The 23,526-nt window shown below is 50.9% G+C and overlaps 7 protein-coding genes across 7 annotated transcripts; 5 read left to right on the top strand and 2 right to left on the bottom strand.

Annotated features, from left to right (window-relative positions):
• Window positions 1-3,100: 3,100 nt before the first annotated feature.
• BJX68DRAFT_265450 (uncharacterized protein) lies at window positions 3,101-3,448 on the bottom strand (the record flags this gene model as incomplete). Its single annotated transcript, XM_071045253.1, has 3 exons — window positions 3,101-3,125; window positions 3,179-3,293; window positions 3,349-3,448. The coding sequence occupies 3 exons, from the start codon at window positions 3,446-3,448 to the stop codon at window positions 3,101-3,103; spliced, it is 240 nt and encodes a 79-aa protein (XP_070900381.1).
• Window positions 3,449-5,140: 1,692 nt separating this feature from the next.
• On the top strand, window positions 5,141-5,904 carry BJX68DRAFT_265449 (CFEM domain-containing protein; the record flags this gene model as incomplete). The annotated part of the gene is made up of 2 exons (XM_071045252.1): window positions 5,141-5,774; window positions 5,831-5,904. The coding sequence occupies 2 exons, from the start codon at window positions 5,141-5,143 to the stop codon at window positions 5,902-5,904; spliced, it is 708 nt and encodes a 235-aa protein (XP_070900380.1).
• A 380-nt stretch (window positions 5,905-6,284) lies between these two features.
• Window positions 6,285-9,160, top strand: BJX68DRAFT_254403 (uncharacterized protein; the record flags this gene model as incomplete). The annotated part of the gene is made up of 9 exons (XM_071042885.1): window positions 6,285-6,599; window positions 6,664-6,732; window positions 6,791-7,458; window position 7,671; window positions 7,761-8,047; window positions 8,100-8,281; window positions 8,337-8,433; window positions 8,574-8,633; window positions 8,698-9,160. The coding sequence occupies 9 exons, from the start codon at window positions 6,285-6,287 to the stop codon at window positions 9,158-9,160; spliced, it is 2,142 nt and encodes a 713-aa protein (XP_070900379.1).
• Window positions 9,161-10,916: 1,756 nt separating this feature from the next.
• Window positions 10,917-12,397, top strand: BJX68DRAFT_265446 (uncharacterized protein; the record flags this gene model as incomplete). Its single annotated transcript, XM_071045251.1, has 3 exons — window positions 10,917-11,458; window positions 11,512-11,938; window positions 12,008-12,397. 3 exons carry the CDS (start codon window positions 10,917-10,919, stop codon window positions 12,395-12,397), a joined length of 1,359 nt encoding a protein of 452 aa, XP_070900378.1.
• Window positions 12,398-13,086: 689 nt separating this feature from the next.
• BJX68DRAFT_234213 (DEAD/DEAH box helicase) lies at window positions 13,087-16,710 on the bottom strand. The gene is made up of 6 exons (XM_071039722.1): window positions 16,176-16,710; window positions 15,547-16,112; window positions 14,021-15,496; window positions 13,783-13,968; window positions 13,576-13,726; window positions 13,087-13,486 (listed from the first exon to the last, which is right to left on the bottom strand). The coding sequence occupies exons 1-6, from the start codon at window positions 16,599-16,601 to the stop codon at window positions 13,367-13,369; spliced, it is 2,925 nt and encodes a 974-aa protein (XP_070900377.1). The 5' UTR covers window positions 16,602-16,710; the 3' UTR covers window positions 13,087-13,366.
• Window positions 16,711-16,815: 105 nt separating this feature from the next.
• BJX68DRAFT_53444 (nucleoside phosphorylase domain-containing protein) lies at window positions 16,816-19,637 on the top strand. Its single transcript, XM_071049353.1, has 4 exons — window positions 16,816-17,958; window positions 18,015-18,307; window positions 18,367-18,580; window positions 18,631-19,637. Exons 1-4 carry the CDS (start codon window positions 16,986-16,988, stop codon window positions 19,023-19,025), a joined length of 1,875 nt encoding a protein of 624 aa, XP_070900376.1. The 5' UTR covers window positions 16,816-16,985; the 3' UTR covers window positions 19,026-19,637.
• Window position 19,638: 1 nt separating this feature from the next.
• On the top strand, window positions 19,639-22,539 carry BJX68DRAFT_53445 (uncharacterized protein). The gene is made up of 5 exons (XM_071049354.1): window positions 19,639-20,097; window positions 20,142-20,593; window positions 20,665-21,343; window positions 21,405-21,540; window positions 21,599-22,539. The coding sequence occupies exons 1-5, from the start codon at window positions 19,826-19,828 to the stop codon at window positions 22,328-22,330; spliced, it is 2,271 nt and encodes a 756-aa protein (XP_070900375.1). The 5' UTR covers window positions 19,639-19,825; the 3' UTR covers window positions 22,331-22,539.
• Window positions 22,540-23,526: the final 987 nt, after the last annotated feature.

Raw genomic sequence — 23,526 nt, 5'->3', positions numbered from 1 at the left:
GCGAGACCGTAGTCATTTGCCGCACCAAGGAGCTGTCAAGGAATGTTGTTTGTGCCCTCGAGGACCAGCAATTGCCGTAACCGCCAGACACTCGGCCGCGGACAAGCATAGTATCCCACGTTGAGGAAAGTATTAAAGTGTTGAATCTCAATCGCGAATTTTTCAATCCGTATTTGTCGAATAATTCGATCAACGTACCCATGTTGTAGGCGTCCCAGAATTCCGCAAAGCTGCAGGTAGGAATTTGCGCAGGCACGGGGTACTTCGATCCGGCACTTTTGTAGTACTCGATTGCGAACTTGTTCCCACGGATCAGTTTGCTGTATACGCTGATAAGATTGCTTTCTTCCTCCTCGTCGCGGCATGTGCAAAATCCAAGGGTGTACCAGGATGGCCAGATGGGGTATGGATGCTCGGAGTTGAGGAAGGTGGCGAATGCTAGAAAGGCGTCTCGCCTTGCCTTCGGTTGCATTTTTTCGTTGTCCCGTGTTTGCTCTTCTAGTGGCAGGTGAGATTTTGCTTCCTTGATCCAGCCTTGGAAAGCCTGCTCCTGGTGGTTCTCGCTGAGGGGCTTTCTCTTGTCGAGTAAGTGCTTGATTTTAAGGAACCATGGATAATAACCAAAGCGGTTGCTCTTAGGCCTGCGATTGTACTCTCTTACAATGTTCACGACAAGGGAGCCTTCGCGCAGCCAGCGGCCAAGCTCTCCAGCGTCAACTTTCCGGTACCATAGCAGGCCTTCGTAAAAACCAAGGAGATGAGACTTCTGATACCAACTGGAGCAGCGACTGAAGCCGTAATATTCCAATGTCTGGGAATCATCAGGTAGCTCATCCTTTTCAATTGCCATTTCAAGGTAGTCGGCAGTCGTTAGAGCCCGCAATGAGCATTGAGATTGGTGCGCATTTGGCATATTTTTCTCGCATTGTACACTACAGAACTAGCCACTTTGGCATTCTGAATAGCGGCGAGACTGATCGCATGCATTGCAGAAGTCGCTTTTTCCTAACGGACTTGATGGTGCTGTTTCGAAATTCAGGGTGCTTTCGTTATCATCGACCATGGCGGTGGTATCGATACTAGCAATGTCAACATGACATGCAGCAGTAAAAGGTGTGAGTACATACCTTCCCTCTAAACTCTCTCGGGGCGCGACGGTCTCCGGCTGTGTAGGTTACTAGACCCTACTCGTTGAAGACGAAGTTCTTCCACAAAATCCGTTGTGCTGGCGATTGATGAGCCTTTAAGCGAGAGATTTTCTCTCATCTCGATATGTTTGTTCCGGGCTTGTTAAGTCGATCTTCCATGGCTTTCTGGATAGCGTTGAGTACATTGGCGAGATGGCGAAGGTATTTCTGAGAAAAGCCGCTTGCTTCTGGAATAGACCAAGGACCTAAACCATTCCTATGACATCCTCGTGTCTCGAATTGCCCGCAGCCCTTGACGAACATGTGACAGAGAAGGCAGCTATACTTGCTGTAACCGATGTAGTTGAAGACTGACCCAATTGACTCATTCTACTGACATCAGGTACAGAACCAACTGGACTTCAACATGAAATTGCGGGGGCCGTTGGAGCTCGTCACTGAACTTCTGCAAGAGCTCCAACCCGCTCCAATTTCGGCCAAGAAGCCTCTGGACATTACCGTCGCTGAGCTCTTCCCCAAAAAATTCAAGAGCTTCGGCCAGTGACCAGGGTTCGGCAGCCGGACTTTTCTTGTGCTGTCCCACTCCCAGTGTCACTGGGAGATTTCCATTTCTTCGAATCCTGGGAGACCTTCCGCTGCGCGAAGTAAATCGTTATAAACAGACTGTAGACTTCCCAGAAGACAAAGGCTCTGCCGTAGACCTTGAGCGGCAGTAGTGGTCCCGTTGCGAAGTTTATCAATGCTGTTTTCGTGGCTGCGGTGTATGGTAAGACATGCGTCCACTAGACGGCTCATCCGATCCTTCTCTGTAAAGCCTGATTGTTGCAGCGTTTGGTTGAGACGATATAGAGGTTGCTCGTCATGCCATACAGGCGTGGACCTTTCTGTTTGTTCGGGGGATTGGTACTCTCTTAGGAACCCTCTAAGATCAATTGCCCATTCTAGGAGCCGAGGCTGATAGTAGTCTATGAGAGTATGCCAGAGACCAAGTCTACATTGTTTCGTTCGAAGCCTGGCTGCATTATTTCGTTAGGGAAAAAAAGGAAACGAGTAGCGTACTCTTTTCACGTATCTCACTCCCAGTCCGACTGATCTTGCTCAACGAGGCTTCCAACACCTTGAGAAACAGTTCATCCTTCTCCTCGAATCCATTGTTCTTCGTAACAAGCATGGTATACCCTTCCCTGGTTTCTACGAGCACAGACGCAGCATCGTGTTTCCCATTTCGGATATTGGAAACAAGTTCCGCAATGCCGTCCAGGAAGGCTCTCTTTAGCCGAGGTTCGTCGAAATCACATAGACCCTGTGCGGCTGTGGTCTTTGTGTCTTCGCCATCGCTGAAGGATCCACTCTCTTCCAGAGCCGTCCCAGCGTTCCAACTCCAATTGGGTTCGTCCTCCTGTCCTCCATTTTGTAGCCGAAGTAAGGTGGCATATGCTTGGAATCTCCGCCCATCGAGTCCTTAGAGGCCCCAGTGGAGGCGATGGGCCATGCTGGGCAATTGTCTCAGGTAAATAGCTGCGATTTCGGCAGGAGGGGCTCGGGCCGAGCGCGTTTTGTGTTGGTCGGTCATAGCGTGACAAGGGCACGAAGCTCTCGGTGTGAACGAGATACCGAGTTCGCGTTGCTCGAGAGGATAATAGTAAAGCGTTTAAGCAAGAAAGCTATGGCAGTGATTGAGAGAAAGGGTGACGAAGGAACTGGGCGACCAGTATTGGTGTGTTGATTGCCCAGAACGGAAGTACACACCAACCACGTGATCATCTTAACACAGTATCGATTTCCGAGTCGCACAGAAAATGCTATGCTCGTTACAAGTAGTAAGCACCTACTAACGAAATACATGATTCATTATCTCGCAGGGAGAGACTTGAGACGCGTTGACTAAACTACATATACACTTGGCCAGCCCAGCTTGACCAAACCACATGGTTCAACATAAAAGAGCACGATCAATGGGTTCCGGGCATGTTGTGACTTGAAGACCGTTAGCGTATGTTTATCACGAGAGACTTGAGCAAGATGCATACCCAGTCTTGCCATGGAACACATCCTTGATTTTGTCGGTAACCTTCTTGTTGGGCTTCTTCATCTTCTCTTCATCATAGTGCTGGCCGCCAACTCTCTGCTCGGCGTTGTTAAGACCTGCCTGGCATTAATCGAGCTGTTTGAGTATCTAAATCAGAGGGTGGGAACTGACCTTTGTCGAGGTAGTCAGTCTGGCCACCGCTTGAGCCAGTCTGGCCTCCGTTTTCCTGCTTGTGCCCAAAGTTGGAGCCTAAGTGAGCAAACTTGTTCATCTTGGAGAGACTCTGGATAGACTTGAATGATTTCAGTAGTATGAGATATATGAATTATATGCTGCGTCCTTGCAATGGAAGCGATTCTTATAACTATCAGCCCTGTGGGTTGGTCATCGTGATAAGGATTGACGCAAGATCTGTGGGGAAGAGGCCAAGAATGATGTCAACGACATCATCTGTTGAACAAGCTGCCTTCATGATTCGTTCCGGTCGGTTGCAAAGAGGAGAAGCTCTCCCCATGAGCTCATCTTTCCTGATGAACGAATCGAAAGATTGATCGAATTGTGAACTGCGGGTTGGGATCGCCGCGACCGTGGTTCTGGCCCCCTGCCTTGACGAACACCGGCGAACACAGGAGCCTTTGGTTGCCTGGTATCCCACGATTGATGAGTTTGTATAACCTCACTCAATTCAGCAAGTGTCCAGGTCCTTTGGTCATCCTTGTCAAAACACGTGCTGCCAAGCTCCTGGCTGCGGTATTCATGCTCCTGGTCTCGTATTCTGAAGAAAAGTGGGGGAACCTCGGTGTCACCTGCAGCGAATTTCGACAACTGCACTGTCTGTGTAACACAGACTTCGTGTCTGCACCACCATTGAGCCCATCGCAAATATGCTTCCTTTTTGGTGTATCTATAAGGTGAGAATCTTGCAACAATGTTTTCCGATTACAAGGAAAAAAAGCGGTCTCGGCGGAAATATGTGGAGCGGCAATTTGGAGACCGACTCATGGAGACGATTCTGCGGCTGAGCTGCTGGGCACTGCCGCGGAACTTGGTTCGAGGCAATACGAAGCGAGGCCGCTCTGGCAGAGACGATCACTGAGACTCAGGGGCTGTACGCATACGAAGGAACCTGGAACCCCGCCGCGAGATGAGCATCTCAGGAAATTATAGCCTGGACAACTGGAGGGATGATGGCTTTTTCACCAGAGACCCTGCAGCGTTTGTTTCAAGTGGAAGGATTGTTACAATCCTCCAGAAATCTTTCCAGACCAGGTCAGCTAACGCGAGCTAGTTTCAGCCAGTCCTTTCGTCTGGGACTCTAGGTCCCTGAAGAGATCCACCAAAAGGCTAACAAAACTCGCCGACGATTCTCCGACAACGAGGGAACTGGAGTCGTCTCGATTCTCAATAATTGCAACGTCCATGGAAGACTCAACAAAATTTACCGTTATTAATAGATTTGTCAAGCCAAGTATCCCAATGACACAGCTCCTCAGCTTTCCCCAGAGGCTTGCATTCTGGTTTCCATTGTCGAATGAGGTTTTATTTCGTGGACGTTAGTTCCAATGCCGAGACTTTCCTGGCCCTTGAGGGTCTCTTTTGGGGGCGGAGGGCAACAACTGAGCGATTCTGGTTCGTTTCTCCTCGATTTTAATTTCCTCTATCGGCCTGGTAAGGTTCCAACACGACGCTACCCACAGCCCCATGGCCACAACTGCCACTCATATCGCTCAATGCGCGCGCAGTGCCCCTTCACCTCCACTTTGAGGGTCTGCCTGGGCCCTGAAATGAGCCTCAACTGATTTGTCCACGCCCTGGAGGGCTGGAAATGAAACCCCCAGAAGGCTCGGCGGCCTCCTATTAAACAGTCCGAGTCCGCCTGTTCTTCCTCTCTCCTCGTCCTAAGTCTTTCTTTATCTCTTCGCTTAATCTTTCCCAAGCAAAGTACTATCCCATATCCTTCAACATGCGTTACATTCTCCCCGTTGTTCTTCTCGGCGCCTCTGCCGTCGTGGCCGATACCTTTGAGGACTACATCAACGACAATCTGCCCCAGTGCCTGCGCTCTTGCGCCACAGAGGCGATCGAGTCTGCCTCTGGTTGCAGCATCAGCGACACCGACTGCCTTTGCACCACCCAGAGCTCAATGGAAGACGCTTCTGCTATGCTCGAGTCTTTCATGACCGACATCGCAGACTGCGCCATGAACTCCTCCTGCGAGCTTTCTGATCTCGAGGGCATGGCCAACCTGGACCCCAATGCGCTCACGAGCCAGGTTGAGGGTATCTGCGGTGGTTCAAGCAGCAGCAGCAGCGATGAATCCACCGACGACACCTCGGACGATACCAGCTCCAGCAACGATACCTCGGACGATACCAGCTCCAGCAACGACACCTCGGACGATACTAGCTCCAGCAACGACACCTCGGACGATACCAGCTCCAGCAACAATACCTCCAACAACACCAGCTCCAGCGACGACTCGAGCTCCAGTGATGACTCCAGCAACAGCAACTCCAACAACTCCAACAACTCCAACGACTCCAGCGACGAGACTGCTGATGACAGCACCCCTGCCCAGGACTCTGGGGACAATGATGGTATGTTACTCTATCTTGCAGGCCTTAACCGAAGAACACTCACTAACGATGAATAGATGGTGCCATGACCCTCTCCGGCTCTACTGCCATCCTCGCTGCCGCTGCCATGATGGCCCTTGCTGCCTTCTAAGCGGTCCACCGTACCTAATACCCTTGGAGATGATTTTTTTGCTTCGTGACAGACTGTATTTTGCTATGGCTTGACGAACTTGAACAGGCAAGGCACCTAACTAAGGCTTATTGTATATAATTCTAATTCTTTAAATAAACATCTGATCAATTCCTTGGAGGATTAAACTTTGTCCATCAAAGTAAGCTTACTCACGTAAAATCCGGGGAAGATGGCGATCTTGTCGGTCCAGTCCACCCCAGCTTGCGTTGGAGTTGGTGGGATGATTCCACCCCCGCTAAAAAGACGCAACTCGTCTGGCTCGGCTATTTCACCCCTTCCACTCCTCCCTGCTCATTAACTCATGTACCAAACACCAACAAGCTCACCAAACTCGCAAAATGACGATCCAAACTGACTCATTCACGGCAATCCCCATCCTCGACTACGCCGCATCCACTTCGGCAACGACAAAGCCGGCCTTTCTCGCCGAACTCCGCAATGCCTTGGTCAACGTGGGGTTCTTCTACCTCGTCAACGCCCCGATCGCCCCCAATATCAGGGAGGACCTGGTGAAGAAATGCAAAGCGCTCTTCGAGCTGCCGCTAGAGAAGAAACTCGAGATTGAAATGGTCAACAGCAAGCATTTCCTCGGTTATTCTCGGCTTGGCGCCGAGATCACCGCCAGGAAGCAGGACTTTCGTGAACAGTTTGATGTGCGCTTCTCTGGCACTTTCGAGTGTAGGAGACGTTGGCTTGTTTTGACTGACGCTGGTATAGTTTGCGACCGAGCTACCCGAGCCTGGTCCGGATGAGCCTTTGTATCGCAATATTCGAGGGCCGAATCAGGTATCTCACTGTTTTATCCAACCGGATATAGGACCCAACAACTAATACTTAGTATTAGTGGCCGGACGAAAACGCAATTCCAGGCTTTCGCACCTCAGTCGAGGCCTACCTCGCGGAACTAAGCCCAGTAGCAGAGAACTTCCAGGTCCTGATCGCCGAGGCCCTAGACCTGCCATCGACAGCCCTGAGGCAATTCTTCGACGTCCCAGTACAGCAGAAGATGAAATTAATCAAGTACCCACCACCACGCAGCGACGCCGAATCGCAAGGTGTCGGCGCGCACAAGGACTCGGAGTTCCTCACCTTTCTCCTCCAGGCAACCCCGCACGATGGCCTCGAGGTGCAGAATAAATCCGGGGTATGGATCTCCGCTCCACCAATCGAGGGCTCGCTGGTTGTTAATATCGGGCGCGCACTCGAGGCGATTACAGGGGGTGTTTGTACGGCGACGACGCACCGTGTGAGTCTTGCGCCGGAGAACTATGTTAATGCGGACGGTGAGTCGCTGGGCCCGCGTTTCTCCATCCCCGTCTTCCAGGGCATGAGTCTGGATTTGTCAGTCGAGGATATCAACCTGGAATTCCCGGAGCATATCAAAGAGTTGGTTGGCGACGAAAAGGCACGGTCGGACGCTGAGGCGACCTTTAACAAAATATTCCGCGGTCGCACTGGCGAGGGCACCCTGATACACCGGATCATCAGTCACCAGGACGTCGGTCGGAGATGGTACCCAGAACTGCTTGCGCGAGCCCTCGGAGAATATGAGAAATAGAATATACACCCGGAGCCCGGATTCTTCACGGAAGTGAGCAAGGGATCAATCGACAGGAGTATAAATCAACTCGAAACGCTAGCAGGCTTGGCTTGCGCGGATATATTGGTTGTTCAATTTGTTCTTATGGAGATTTTCCGGCAATTGGAGACCATGTCGCCATTAGTGTGGATCGTTTCATATATAAGTATCAGGCACTTGCGCTTCAGCAAATTCGCTGTTCGAAGCCACCGTCGTCACTATCCTCACAATGAAGAACTCACTCTGGGGCATTGCAGCCTTCCTCCCTGCTGTCCTCGCGGCAGATATCTATGTCTCTCCTGATGGCTCAGACAACGCTGCAGGAACTATCAAAGCACCGCTGCATTCCATCCAGCTAGCGGTGGACCAGGCGTCTGCCGGAGACACCATCTACCTACGTGGCGGGACATACTCCCCGACGTCAAACATCCAAATTACCAAGAGCGGCACGGCGTCAGCGCCGTATGTTCTCCGCGCCTATGAAGGCGAGGTAGTCATCATCGACGGCGAAAAGCTTCCGGGGTAAGTATTGTATCGCCACCACACGGTAAATCATTGGGTCTAACAGAACCAGTACACCAGCAGACCTAGATGCCTCGCTGCCCAACAGCGACCGCGGAATCCTGCACATTGAGGATGCAGAGTACTGGGAGTTCTACGACCTTGAGCTGATAAACGGGCCGTATGGAGTGTACTCGCGGGACGCATCGAACAACCATTACGAGCGCATTGTTACAAGGGATAACTACGAGACTGGTTTGTGACCTTCTCACCGTTCTTGGTACTATAGGGCTCGTGCTGACGCTAGCAGGCTTCCAGATCCAGGGCGCAGCCTCTAACAACGTCGTCCTGTATCTCGACTCGTACGGGAACCGTGACCCGCGCAAGAACGGTGAGAGCGCAGATGGGTTCGCCTGTAAGGAGGGCTCAGGAGAGGGCAATATCCTCCGTGGAGCACGCCTGTGGAATAACGTCGACGATGGACTTGATCTATGGTATGTCCATCAGCACCTACTGTCTATATAAGCTCGCCCACTCACAGAACTAGGGAGTTCAAGTCCGCCGTAACAATTGAAGACACAATCTCGTGGGGAAATGGCATCAACCGGTAACCCACTCACTCACTCATTCATCCACCCAGCTCATCCTCCCATACTAACAACTGTCCCCAGATGGGGCTTCACCCCTTTCGAAGGCGATGGCAACGGCTACAAGCTCGGCGGCGGCGACGACGCAGACATCGGCCCCGCAAACCACGTTCTCACAAACTGCATCGCCTTCGGCAACGCCCACGACGGCTTCACCGACAACTCGCAGCCGGGCAACTTCGTCCTCACCCGCAACACAGCCTGGGACAATGGTGCCATTGGCTTCCGATTCGGGACGGCTGTCGCGACGCTCACGGGGAATATCGCTGCGTCGAATGGAGAGAAGCCGACGAGTCTGAGTAAGGAGCAGATCTCTGAAGGGAATTCGTGGGATGGGGGTGAGACTTGGGATGATGACAGCTTTTTGAGTGTTGATACGGAGCTTGTGCAGGGGGAGAGGAATGCCGATGGGAGGATTGAGGCGAGTGATTTTTTGATTCCGGTTTCTGGCGAGGATATCGGGGCGACGACGAAGTGGAGTGTTTGAAGATCTCGGTTAAGCTCTACAGTCAAGACATTTTCTCCCCTCGAGGTGGGTTATGGACGCTGGAGGACCGCTACCAGGTGATATTATCTATATTCGTGGACAAATAATTGTGAAATCTACATTATTCCATTCCAACAGACTGGGAAGAACTAGAGACATATTTTTATTATAGTACTTGACCATAAAGCACTTAGGGCTTCCCTGAGGCACACAAAACGAGCCAGGATGGGCCAGACCCCACCGGCCAGGGAAACGTTTCCGAATATATTTCTACTGTACGACCAACACAGCCTCGTTCAACTACCAACTCCACCCCAAGACCGAGGCGCCAGTTCAGTCCAGCGAGAAAGAGTGCCACCGAATCTGACAGTCAACGCATCCACCAGTCGAGATAGAGATCTGACGTGAGGATTCTTGGGGGGAGACTCATCTTACTCACTTCTCTAACCCGACCTGACCCTCACCTGTGAATCTGCAGCCTGCAACACTCAGCCTCCACGCTCACAAATCGTTTTGAGTTGGTGTGGGAGAAGTTCTTGTCTGATTGGTTCCCCGAATCGTCCCTCACATTCTGCATTCGATGGATGCGACTTGAGAGGTTTGTTGTTTGTCCTGCCCCTTTTTTCCGTTTGTGTTGGGCAATACGAGGGCTGATGCTGATCCTTCCCCAAGCAAGCGCAAGGCGCATTCCACGGGACACGAGCGACGGTTGGACTATTGAATCTTGAGATGGGATGGAGGAATAATAATCAGGCACAAGTGGGCTCTTGGATCGGAATCATCTCCCGTCTGATAACAATATCTCCAGCAACTGCCTAACAGGCAGAATCCGCTAGGCGCCCATCGGCAACTCTTCCCTTTGAACTGGAAGCGCCCAACGACGCCATCAACAGCAGCAACTCGGAAAACGACGATTAAACTCTGCGCTATGGGAAACTTTGAAGATCCTTAGTCTTTGGGGGCTGTTCCCTTGAGTCAAGACTGGACTAAGCTGGTTAGGGCTGGAAGGATGCAGACCCTGATGCGTTGTCCAACCAAGGGAAGGTCTTTCCGACCCTAAGCGCTTTCAGCTGGGCCGATCATTTCCCGCTCGTGCTCTTAAGTTTACAAGATCGTGGCTTGGGACGCTAGGGTCCAGGGATCAGATGATGATGATGAGCCGCAACAAGGGAACGGTCATTCGGGAGGACAAGGGGGCTTGGGTCAAGGTCCAAAGATTGAGCTCTGCTTCACCTTCGACGTGATGGTCTCGTCACCGAGCAGCCATCTCTCCAGGGAGATGCGATACCTCGACTCCGAGATGCAGCCTGTTCTTCAATGTGGAAATGACAGGAACATGGCGGCACAGTTGGCGCTGTGAAGGGAGGCATTCGGATCCTGACTCTTCAACGAAATGTGCTGTTCGACGTGAGCAAAGGTTAAATACGACCAGAGTCCACTAGCGCCTGCAAAATCGGTTGCGCTGCGCAGTGATTGCTCAACGCATCCTCCTTCAATTCCCACTAAAAATACACCTCGTATTTCCGTGCTGGAGCCTCAATGTTGTCGTCTTGAACCAACCATCGCGCGCGAACTTCATGGGATCGTCGTCCATCGTGGAAATTGGGGCTTGTCTGGCGAGGCAATCTTCACGGGTCTCGAGCAGGTACAAATGGACGCCTTCAGCCTCGCAGGTGGCCGGAGCTTTCTGCTTTTCTGTCCTCTCTTTTTGACTGCCCTTCTCTTCTCTCTACTTTCTCAGAACGAAGTGATCACCATGTCCGACTACCTTGATGATCTCTTGGACGACTATGGTATCGATAGTTCGGATCTCAGCGACTATGGCCTAGATAGCTCTGATCTCGACTATCTCGACGACTATATTGATGACTACTACCCTACTGGTACTGACACAAGCTCAAGCCTGCCTACCTCGGGTAGCTCCAGCGATGACTATTATGGCTATGACGACTTGTTCAATGGTTCCGACTCGAACGATGACTCCTCTTCTGGGTCTTACGACTTTGGAGGCTCCTCCAGCTTTGGGGACTCAGACACCCCTATTTCGGGAGACCTTCCACCTGGCTATGGGTCTATTGGTAGCGATTACTCGTTTTCGTCAACCAGCGACTCTTGTGTCACCGATGCTGCATTCCAGACGACCGGTCCTCGTGTCGACCTCGCCTTTGACGTGATCTTCCTCGTTCTATTCCTCCTCATCGGCGGCCTTGCTGTCTTCAGGCTTCTCCGGAGCAAGAGCAAGGGCGCGGCCCTTGGGAGATGGTTCCTGTTCCCTGTGTCGCTTTTCTTCGCTATCCTGTAAGTTCAACTTGCCTGACGAACTCGACGATCAAAACTAACTATCTGAACAGATACCTTCTCATCGACTTCATCACCCTGATCCTCAACCAATGCATCATGATGCGAAGCGACAAGTACCAACTCGCCCAAATCGCCGTCACCTGGTTCGACAACCTGTCCGTCTTCCTGCTCATCGTCCTCATCCTCCTCCCAATCTGCCTGAAGCTGCAACAGGGCGGCGGAAAGATCGCATCCATAACCCTCATCGTCCACTCTGTCTGGCTGGGCCTAACAGGCATCTTCCTCATCGTCAGCCTCGCAACCTTTACCCGCATCCAGGATGCCATCTATCGCAGCGGAGATAGCATCGATAGTGATCTTCCAGAGGCCTCAAGGGATGTGACGATGACATACTACGTCTTCCTCTTCCTCGCTGCCCTTCTCGGGGGCGCAAACCTCTTCTTCGCGCTTTTCCGTAGGGCGAATATTCGCAAGGGCGTAAGTCACTCTCCTTCCCTTTTTCCAAACCAAACATCCCAGCAAGACCCAAACTAACAAAACTAACAGTCCCTCCTCCTCGCAATCCCAACCCTAATAATCTCAACCCTCGGCCTAACCCTCGTGCTCATGGGCGGTTACGCCGACCTAAGCTACGGCAACCGAACCCGCTCCGCAAGCTCCTACGAGAAATCCCAAGACGCCCAGGTCTTCCTCAAACGATTCTTCTACCTGCTCGCGTTTATCAGTGCACTTATGATTGCGGGCTCGCATCAGGCGGGTGATGATTCTGCGACGACCACTCAGCAGCCGGTTGTTGCGCCGCCGCCACAGCCCCAGATGGCTCAGAACCAGGGTCTGCCTCAGCAGCCCCAGCAACAGCAGTACTACTCGGCTTCGCCCGTGGAGGGGACGGTCCATGCGCCTGTGCCCGTTCCTGCGGCGTACGGGCATGCATAGAGTGCTTTCTGGTAGCTGAACTGAGCTGTTCCTCAGTCCATACATTTCTTGTATGGGGGCTCGAAATCCAAGTCGAAGTTGAAGTTGAAGACTTGACTTTCTCTCTCTTATCCTTCTGCTTTCTTTCCGATGCTTGACTCAATGCTGAGTTTAATTCCCCGCGGCTCTCGCCATGCTTTCTATATATATACCCAGTTTTGATTTGGCTTTACAAGCCTCGATTAATGTTACCACATCTATGATATATATAATCAAAAAAAGAAATGAACATCTGCAATGGACTCTATTTGCCCTTCCCTCATCTACCTTCGATTCGTAGCTGTTCTCGCCCATCGTCTTCGTCTGGACCTCTCGATAGGAGATCTAAACACAAGATGAGGAATATATGAGGAATACTGTATCCGTACGAATAGAGACCTGTACTATGGTCCTAGGGCCAGTCTAAGTCTAGACTCGGACACCAGCATTCTGCGTCTGCTGAGACGCAGTTGGCGGAGGATACGAACCCGCAGCGGTAGCATTTGTTCAAGCTGAATTGTTTGTAGTTTTATGCGCCTGATTTGGGCAGGAGATCTATATGTATGGATGGTTTACTAACAGATTGCAGAAGAGAAGCATATGCCGCACTCCAGCAAAAAAGTCTCGAGGGCTCGCGGCCTGCGTCCTTGGGATCAATTTGAGTGCGTGATGTTTTCTTTCTTAGGAGTATCTCAGAGGTATTTCCATACACCGCGCCAGCGGCATCAAGAAAAATCAACATAGGCTGAAGGATTGAGATTGATGCGTGACGGTTATTCTAGAACAGCGGCTTTAGGAACACTCGAACAGGCGCCAAGATATAACATGCAGGGTATGCAGGGTATCTCTATAAACAAACAAAAAGAGCAAGATCATAAACCATAACCATAGCCCAACTCGCTAATACCGTCCCAATGATATGCTCTATATATCCCCCGGAAAGGCAATGGGTCAATTCAGTAAACTCCGTAGATGTTGCAACCGAGCGCGGTTCACTTCTGCGCCGCCCCGGCTTTGCGAAAGCAAAAGGTCTCCGAGGTGCTTTTTCCGATCCTGTACATTAATAACGTGCTGCATACGAGTTAGCTTGCGTTTCTGAGGAGGTTACAAACTAGGTTGAGGTGGAAGAAGTGAGTATGAGAGAGTCGGATAGGACGTACACTTTCTATCGAGTCTTTCATGATGAACATTATTGTGGTCACTTCTCGCGTCTGTCCGAGACGGTGTACTCGTGCCAGGGCCTGTGATTCTATGTTCGGATTCCACTGAGGCTCCATGAGGTACACTCGGGAGGCGGCGGTAATGTTCAAGCTGAACTCGGTTTTAGCACTGGAGCTAATAGTTGGAGTGTGATGGAGAATACATACCCTTCCGCCCCGCAGAATATCGAAAGAAGCATCACCTGAATCGAAGGTTCTGTCTGAAACCTCGACAGTGCTGATGCCCGGTTTCTTTGTGACACCTTGCCGTCAATACGAACATATGAGATCTGTGAAGCGTCGAGCATGGACTGAATCATGTCAAAGGTTGTGGTCCAGGACGAGAAAACCACGCTGTGGGCGATATTAGCGGCAGATGCAATGGAGAGCCCAGGTATACACGTACCTTTTCTCATCTCCGTGTCGAAGTAGCTCCTCTTGAAGAGACCTCATCTTGGTCGGCATTTGTAGAAATGGAACAGACGTTCTGTAGGATAGCCCACCTGGAGGTGGCACCGGTATTGGGTCGCAGGGTATGTGACCAACGCACATATTGGACTGAATTTTCGAGTCACGTCCATTCATGGTCGGACTGTAGCACGCACAGCAAATAAGACTGGAGCACTGAGTCCAGTAGGCGATGGCCCCTGCCATATCAATTTGCATGGCATTGATTGCACTGTTGCAGTTTGAACAAAGGCCTTGTCCAGAGCTGAAAAGATCATCAAGGAGATCTTGCACATAGAGTCCTTGGCTCCGAGCGGGAGAGCTGGCACAGCTGTCAGAGACTTCAAACTCTTGTAGGGTGGGACCAAAATTGCAAAACCTCCGCAGTAGACTTATCTTCGCTAGAGCCTCCATGTACTGATTTGCGCGTTGGTTATCGCTCTGCAGCTCCCCGTCGATCATTGTGACAATCGGATTCTCAAGGGCCTTGTAGGCAGCCCACTCGTCATCGTCAAACTGGAGGTAGCGCACAATATCCGTCCTTTTGGGAAGGTCTAAGATTGTCTTCGAACGTCGGATACTGATGTACTTGAAAAGGCGCTTTAGACGGTCTAGGGCAAGGTTCTCATCTTCCGATCGCCAAACATTGACAATGTCTTCGGCGAAGACCTTCCGATCGCAGTAGGGATGTACCCTGAGAAATTGTAGAAGGCTGGCAAAGTCGGATACGCGGTTTTGAATCGGAGTGCCAGTCACTGCCCACCGCGAATGCCCTTCCAGGTCAAATATAGCTCTGGCGGTAACGGTATGTCTATTCCGGATGCAGTGCGCCTCGTCCAGCACTATTCGGCGCCAAAATGTAGTGAAAAGTGGACTCTCGGCTTTTTGGTACTCCGATACCAATGTCGGAAAGGTGGTTGCCACAATCGCATAGTCTTTGATCTGTTCTCGTGCCTTGATCTTCGATGATCCATGGTGAAACGTCCAGCGTACTGGACCGTTTCTTTGAAGATGCTGATTGAGTTGAGTTTCCCATTGCTGAAGAACGGACGAGGGGACGACAAGAAGAGTCGATGGCGCGTATTCGAGTTGCTTGTCGCCTCCAAGTGGCTGGAATAGGCCTACGCGTTCTTGAGGTACCTGGCGAAATGCTGCTTCCTTCTCCTGGGCCCACCGCATGACGTCTGGGGACTGTGGATACCCGGACGCAACCAATGCGATAATGGTAAGCGTTTTGCCGAGACCCATGTCATCCGCAAGTATACCTCCTCGAAAGACGGGAAGTGGGTGGTGAGCCAGGTCTCCGGTTATGTTATTGATGAAGTTTCTTTCTCCTGTGGACGTTATCTCCGCGCTCCACAAGTCAGACCCCGGATTCTGGAGCGACCATCCGTTCTCTCGCCGCTTCATGAACGTGAGTGCCTGCTTCTGATGACTGCAAGCGATTAGCTTCCTGACACACCAAAGACAGGGAAGACCACCTACCTGTAAAGTGAAGTTGTCAAGCCCGGAGGATCGTGGTCTTCTGGGAGTACTTCACAAGTTTCCAAACCGAACAAAAGATTAGGTACTTTGGCCGGGACGAAGTCATCTTCCTGCTTTCCAAGATCAAATGTGAAGGGCACTTCATCGTCTTCACCCGACATACAATGCGGGTTACGGTAGGGTACATTGCGGTCGCAGTGGCTCGGTTCCTGGAGGTAATGGCCGTTTTCCTGAATAAAGTCTCCGATATCGTCGAAAAGATCGACGGGGCCGTACACGATAACATTCAGCCTTAACCTGAGCGAGACACCTCCTTTCCCCTTATTGCCGTACGCCTTCTTGGCACGTTTTTCGCGACGTAACTGGATCTGAAGCTCAATGCCGCCTTCTTGGGCGAGAGTGGAGAGGAATTGTTGGGTTTCTGGATCCGCCACTGACCCCACAGGCTGCTCGGTTGTGGCTTCGGAGAGAAGGGCGTTGGATGGGTTGTAGGCAAGGCGGGTAGTGGGGAGATCGTGGGGAGCGGGCGGAGCGGAGGGGGACGGGACAAAGGGGAGATCGAGCACCTGTCATCAAAGAGTGGATCAGCAATCGAGACACTGGACAACTGGACTTGCGAAGGAACAAACCGCCCCAAAGCATACTAATCCACCCTGCTTTGTGCTTTCCCCAGAGGCGCTTGGAAGCTCCAAGTCATGTCCGTTTGATTTTGGGCCATTTAAACAGGCCGATATGGAATCGTTATCGCCGGCTTGTTCTGTGTAACAATCGGAAAAGACTGGCGTGCTCTGGCCGACCGACGGATTTGACGAACTAATCCGAGCGAAATTCTCGACCGTTGTGGAAAGCGACCAAGGTGAAATCGCAGCGGACTCGGCAGAAAGGGGTTCATTTTTTATCGAGCCATCGACGGAATCGACCTGGAGATGGAAGTAGTCGTTCTGATCGCTGGGAATGACAGCTGATTCAGTCACTGGATGGAAGAGTTTTTGGCGCTTCTGCGTGGGCTCATCTGGCAGGCGAGGCAGGCAAGGCGAAGGGAAACGCGAGAACATGACAAAGGCCGAGAAGCCCGAGGCTCGTCAATTATGACGGTGCTCGGGATGCAAGGCTCTGGGAGACCTTTGGGATGGAAAAGGGCTTAACACAAGAGTTCTGAGATGAGAGGAAGCTCTTAGTCTGATCATGTGGTCAGACGCCGCGGGGGTTCAGTGTTGGGGCTGAGAGGTACACGAGGCAGTGCTTGCCTTTTTTTCCTCAGCCACGACACCCACAGCAGGATCCCATCACTTTCACCGTCTTCTCCATATCAAAATGTCTTCGACTTGAGGTTCAGGTTCTGTATTCCAACTCTACAACTGTTTCTTCGATATTCACACCGTGAAGCCAAGCCATGCGCACCCCTAGCCAGGACTAGGAAACTGGTGTCCGACTACGTGATGTCTTGGAGCACGAGGCTGTCACACGGTGACTATCTTATGGGATGGGTTTGCGCGCTGCCCTTGGAAATGGCAGCCGCCTCGGTGATGCTTGACGAAGTTCACCAGTCCCTGCCACAGTCACCGAATGACAGCAATACGTATACGCTAGGGAGGATTGGCAACCATAACGTTGCGATCGCCTGCCTTCCAACTGGGATATACGGAGTCATCTCAGCTACTGCGAGTGTCGTGCAGATGCGTTTTACCTTCCCCCAAATCCAGTCAGCGCTGATGGTAGGCATTGGAGGCGGGGCTCCAACCCCGGATGTCGATATTCGGCTAGGGGATGTGGTGGTCAGCAAGCCGACTGGCACTTCAGGGGGAGTAATACAGTATGACTATGGCAAAACGACGACTGGTGGGCACTTAGAACGAGTCGGAAGTCTAGATAAACCGCCAATCTTATTTCTCACGGCAGTTGCCCAGTTGCAAGCAAAGTACATGATTGGAAAGGGGCAAATCGCACACATTGTGTCGAAAAAATTGGAAGAAAACGAGGGAATGAGAAGCACGTTTTCATGTCCTGGGAAACAGCATGATGCTCTTTATCAGTCGGATTACGACCACCCTGCAACGAATAAAACCTGCACAGAGTGCGACAATCGTCGAATTGTGACCCGGTATCCTCGACGGGACAACGACTCGCTGCAGGTCCATTATGGCTTGATTGCTTCTGGAAACCAAGTCATAAAGCATGCACCAACCCGGGACAAACTTGCAAAACAGCTCGGAATCCTGTGCTTTGAGATGGAAGCAGCTGGATTGATGGACCAAGTGCCATGTCTGGTTATTCGTGGGATTTCAGACTACTCAGACTCACATAAGAACACAGACTGGCAAGGATATGCAGCACTGACGGCTGCCGCCTATGCCAAAGAGCTTTTATCCGTGATCAATGGGCGACCGAGTACACGAGCTGAAGCACTACAAGGTATGAAACGAGAGCATTCTTGCGAGTCCTAGTTTGATAGCTGATGATTGATGCAGTGAGCAATCCAAATACCACATTCTATTCGCCTCAGGCAAAGCACCTAATTTCGGGCGCATACAACAAGCTCCGAAAGACTGTTGAAGCGATGTACCCTGAAGAATCAGTGGCATTCTCTGACATGTCGATTGACGACGTCGATAACAAAGCGCGTGCTCTTGAGAGAGACTTGGCCAAGTCGGAGGCTATTCGCAACATGAGACCTATCATACCGCTTTTACGGAAGTTGCGAGAGTATTCCGGTGCCATCGATTGTTTATGTGCTGGAACTCCTTATCTATCATGGCTATGGGTCAGTTACGGCGAGTCTTCCCAGCTCCGAAGGCAGGATGTCTAACTTGAGTATTGTAGGCTCCAGTATGGATGCTGCTTCAAGTAAGCTCAAAAGATATCAACTCTCTGCCTCGACTGCTTGAAGCGTACAAGCATGTTGCTGAGATACTTCCTACCCCGACCATGTTGAGCAACTGCCAAAGCTTTGCAGAGAGCCAGAAGATTCTGGCTTTGATATACGTCGATGTTCTTGATTTCTATCGGGGGCTATTTATGGTTTTCGAGAACAAAAGTACGTTCCGCGTGCCGATTTGAGCTTTACTTTTACTAAAGGCTTTGCAGATTGGATGCCCCTTTTCACGACAAACTGGAAGGAATCCGAAGATCGCCGGGAACTGATTCTGAAAAACCTGGTCGAAGTCTGTGAATGTATGACCCAAGAATTGGGGACTACAACGATCATTGACATGATGGACCGACGTGAAAGACGTCTCGAAGAGTGGAGAAAGGCCGAGCAAGCGCACACGCAATCCCGGCTACAGTCAGTGTTAGCGTGGCTAGACGTCAAGGACGAACAAGAGGACGAACTCGATCGCTTATATGGACTCCAGTATGAGGGCTCCTGCAGTTGGGTATTCGCAAACAACAAGATACGGCGATGGAGAGAAGCTGGAAGGGAGAATCCGCTGGTATGGTTGACAGGAAAACCAGGAGCAGGTAAACGGCCGCTACTTTAACCTCTTATCATGGCTGACCGTACCCAGGGAAAAGTGTTCTCTCGGCATCTGTTATCCAGACATTGAAGCAGGATTCAAGGACCGAAGTCCCATACTACTTTTTCAGTTATGATGCACAAGGGCCGAGGACGTTCAGCAGTTTTCTGAAAACACTAACGACACAGCTAATCCGCGGCAACCCAATCCGAACAGCGTATACTTACAGCGAATGCATCCAGAAGGGCTTTTCGCCGTCCGTCCACAGATTGAAACAGTTAGTTCACGTACTATTCTCTACAACCGCGGAAGCCAGAGTTGTGGTTGATGGAGTAGATGAGTTAGGGCATGAGCAGCAAGAGGAGGTGCTGAATTACCTTACTACATTGACCAACGCTCATCGTGCCAACCTGGGTTGCAAGGTCCTGATAGCGAGCCGAGATACAGCACTGATTGCGGAACGAATTGGGAAATGCCAGATAGTTCATCTCAAAAGTGAGACTTCTGCTGTACAAAGCGCGATCCAGGCATTTGTTCGTCATGAGTTGAGCGTCCTGCGTTCGATCTTTGGCTGCCTTGATACAGATGATGCGCTTGAAGGACTCGAAAGAGACCTGATCGACAAAGCTGATGGTATGCCCCCAATCTATGCGCATATCTCGTACTAAGTGCAAATGAAGGCATGTTCCTCTGGGTGCGATTGGTTTCGTCATCACTGCGACAAGCGAGTACTCTAATGGAACTTCGCGAGATTGTCAACAAGCTTCCGAAGGGGCTGGAGAAGATGTGGGAAACCTTTATTTTGCACGTGCGTACTGCAGCTGATGGTGCTTAGGTACCGACGAATTGTGCATCAAATCCTGGAAAGCTCTTCGGATTCACAGAGGGCTATCAAGCTGAGGATTCTCTTTTGGATGGTTTATGGGGGGAAGCCCCTGAAGAAGTACGAGATACTCTGTGGCGCCTCCATTCACCGTCAAAATGTAGATTTTGGCGAACAGACCCGTCTACAGGACGCAGTATTGAGGCAGTGCAAACCACTACTCGAGGAAGGAATGGGCGATACCATCAGATTTGTACATTTTACTGCACATGAGTAGGTTACTGTTCCATGTATGGCTCAGAGCTAAGTACGGGTAGGTATTTTGTTCACGGGCCTGGGCTGAAGGTCGTACCTCCAGCTCATGCACATTTCGGAATCTCATTTGCCTGTCTGGCATATCTTACCGGTGGCTTGAGCCTCGTTGATCCTAATGAATCTCCTGCGGAGACGAACAATCGAGTGGCAAGTGGATTACATAGTGTGATTCGCTATGCGTACGACAATTGGCTGGACCACTTCCAATTCTGTCTTGAGAATTCGGACAAATTGACTAGCGGACACTTGGACATCTTACTAGCCCAAATTCAGAAGCTCTATCACCGACATTGTCAGCTTCAGAATCCTGCGCAACCGGTAACCCATGTTTCTGCATGTACCAACCCTTTTCAACATGCCGAGCTAGTAAAGCTACCATTGATCGCACAGTTTCTCCAGCAAGCCCTCAGCTTTTACCAGACAGTGGAGAAGAAAACATTTACAAGTGGGGTTGGTAAGCAGAGACATTTCTCCATTCGGTCCAATAGCCTAGGACGCTAATGTAGCCCTAATATTTCTGAACAGAAGCAAACAGATTCAGACTCGAGAACGATCCAACATTACTGAGTGAGATGCTACAAGCATATTGCCGGACCATGCAAACGTTGCTTACTGCGACAGAGGCCCATGGTGTCAGCAAGGAACAACTAACCAGATTCAAACAACGGTTCGGCCACTTGGCCTACATGTGTCGCTTCAATGGTTGCCGGTCTGCTTTCAGCTCATTGAGTACTCTTGACGACCACGAATCTGCCCGCCACACTGGAGGGATAAAATGTATGGATCTATCTTGTCCTTTCAGCCGCATTGGATTCCAATCCTCAAAAGCACTCAAGCGTCACATCCAGGTCTATCATAATTCAGCGGAAGCTCCTCAAGGGTCTCGAGTGATCAGAAAAAGCCACAAATGTGGCGGATGTCCCGAGAAGTTTCATCTGGAGACTGAGCTACAGAGACATCAAGAGTCTCGGATAGGGACCGCGTGTGGCCGAAGCGAGATCATAGAGGCTAATGAAACACTCACCTCACCCATCGTGATCGGAACGCTCTCATCTCGTGTTGAACAGCGCTCCGTTACGCCAGAGCTGCAAGCGGAAAACATCATCGAGGAGCTAGTGGCCAAAGACCTGAGATCTCAAGGGCCTTTTACTGGCTGGCAAGCATATGTGTCTGTAGCGGATCGTCAGGTTCACGTGCACCATATGTGAGTTTATACATTCATGTGTGCTTGCTATATTGTGTTGATAGTTAAACTCCCTCTATAGGATAAACCACGGCCGCCTGACACAACCAGGGTCTGGATTGACCCTTACACTTGCACAGTCCGAACTGAGATTGCTAAATGCAGCGGTTACCGCAATGAATATTGAGAAACAAACTTTCTTGGAGGCAGGCGATAAGGTGTGTACTGCCCATTAATGATCGACGTTGAAGAATTTTATAAGCTTATATCAATCAGATGGATTATGATAGGCGAATGGTTGAGCAATGGTCTAGGGATCGAACAGCCACCTCCGAGGCACTGCGGTCACATGTGACCGGTGGGTTTTATCAAAGTACAGGCATTACACATACGGGATTCTCTGCCGGAAGCTCTGCACTACCAAGCAGTACGGCTGGATTGGACTCACCATCGGTTGTGCCAACTAGGGCTGGTTGGCCGACTACCATGGCGGCACATTCGAAATTGGCTGAAAATGACCGTGTTGGGGACGGATTGGAGGCTAACAACACTGCTAACATCGATGCTTCTTTGCCTTTGCCGGTGGAGGCTGATTCATGGTATACTAACATGGTCAATGATAATGCGGCCGATTCTGCTAACCACGAGGCTCATGGTGTGACTGGGACTGGAGAAGGCCGCAGGGAGTCCTACCAAGACAGAGACAACAATCGGAATCTTCTGCCTCTCGATAGCACAGCTTTTAAGTTAGAGTTTGCTGGCCTGTCTGATTTCGAAGAAGCTACCACGGAGCAGAGAACGCTCGCTGACATGCAAGGATACAATAATGTTTTATCGCCCACCAGTTCTTTACACTATCGAACCCCCGAGACCGATGCGATGTTTTCGTATCTTGCTGGTTACGGGGATACCCCTCCAGAACCCCCAACACCTGCTGACCAAGAAACGACGCCCGATTCCGATAGTAGTATGGAGACCGGCCTTCGACTAGAGGGGCCGTCAAGATGAGTTATGGCCTCCTGCTGGATTCAACTATAATAAGATAGTTGGGGAATATCTATGAATAGTTGCTGGATTTTCCTCCAGGCTGATACAGATCCCAATCCTTCTTCGAGTTCGGCATCTTCATAGACCTGGAGAAAGAGCAGCAGACCGGATGAACCTATTCGAGTACACATTACCGGTATTACGCATACATGGTTGACTTGAAAGTCACCATCTATTGCCCTGTATTATGCTTTTGGGGCCAACAAGCTAGCACATTGTGAAATACCTCGACACCAAACCCTAGCGAATATTAGCCTCACCCTCCATAAGACCCTGGATATAACGTTCTCCAACCAAGATATACTCAGTGTCCGCTGGACCTTTCTGCTCGTCTGAAAACAATCGCGATGCTCGACATCGCCAATAGGCCAGTGACAATATGCTAAGATTTTCAACGCCATCGACAACCCGCGGCCGAATGATATACGGCACCCTCGCGCCATCAAAGATGCAAACCAGATCTCCGCTTCGCGCACGTTCAGGGTCCCAACCGAGCCGATCTTCTTATGTACGAGAGAAATGCTGGGAACTTAATCTCTTCCAATCTTTGTCCAGCATGTTGATCATCTCCAATTCTAATTCTGCCTTGCCCAGCGGCTCCAGATGTTCGTTATCAGGTCCGAGTAGCTTCTCGCCACGTCTCGCTGCGATAGGTCTGGGTAGCGGTCGCATTGGGCTCTCGCCGTCCCTTGCCTGCTCCAAAAGAGTGATATACCACGCCAAGGATGTTCAAAGTTACTTGGAGGAGTCGAGTCGCCGTTCCAAGAACGGTTCCGGGCCATGGCTGTGCAGAACTCGTTGAACCGTGAGCGTGTGAACCAAGATGGGCCTGGAAAGGCAATGGCTTTGCAGTTATCCATTGATACAGTTTCTTGCAGTAAAATCCTTGGGGGAGTTACCATAGTCGGACCAAAGCGCTTCGACTCAGTCAATCATTGTCTTGGATGCTTCACGTCGGGATCGGTCCGCATTAGCGGAGGAGAAGCCGGATATGGGTGAAGGATCCAGCGTCCTGAGTTAGGGCTATATTTAGTTCCCTTGGCTGATACACCTGCAACAACTGGCTCCGCATGATAACTCGCGATTTAGCCAGGACCTTCCCAGGTTACGCTCTGCAGGGGATGCAGAGGAATTGTATCGGCTCTCTGAGTAGCGCC

Source organism: Aspergillus pseudodeflectus (assembly GCF_044049435.1).
Source record: "Aspergillus pseudodeflectus strain CBS 756.74 chromosome Unknown BJX68scaffold_15, whole genome shotgun sequence".
In the NCBI taxonomy this organism is placed as follows: Eukaryota; Fungi; Ascomycota; class Eurotiomycetes; order Eurotiales; family Aspergillaceae; genus Aspergillus; species Aspergillus pseudodeflectus.
The sequence above is the reverse complement of the archived record's forward strand: the minus strand, read 5'-3'. Positions and strand labels throughout refer to the sequence as shown.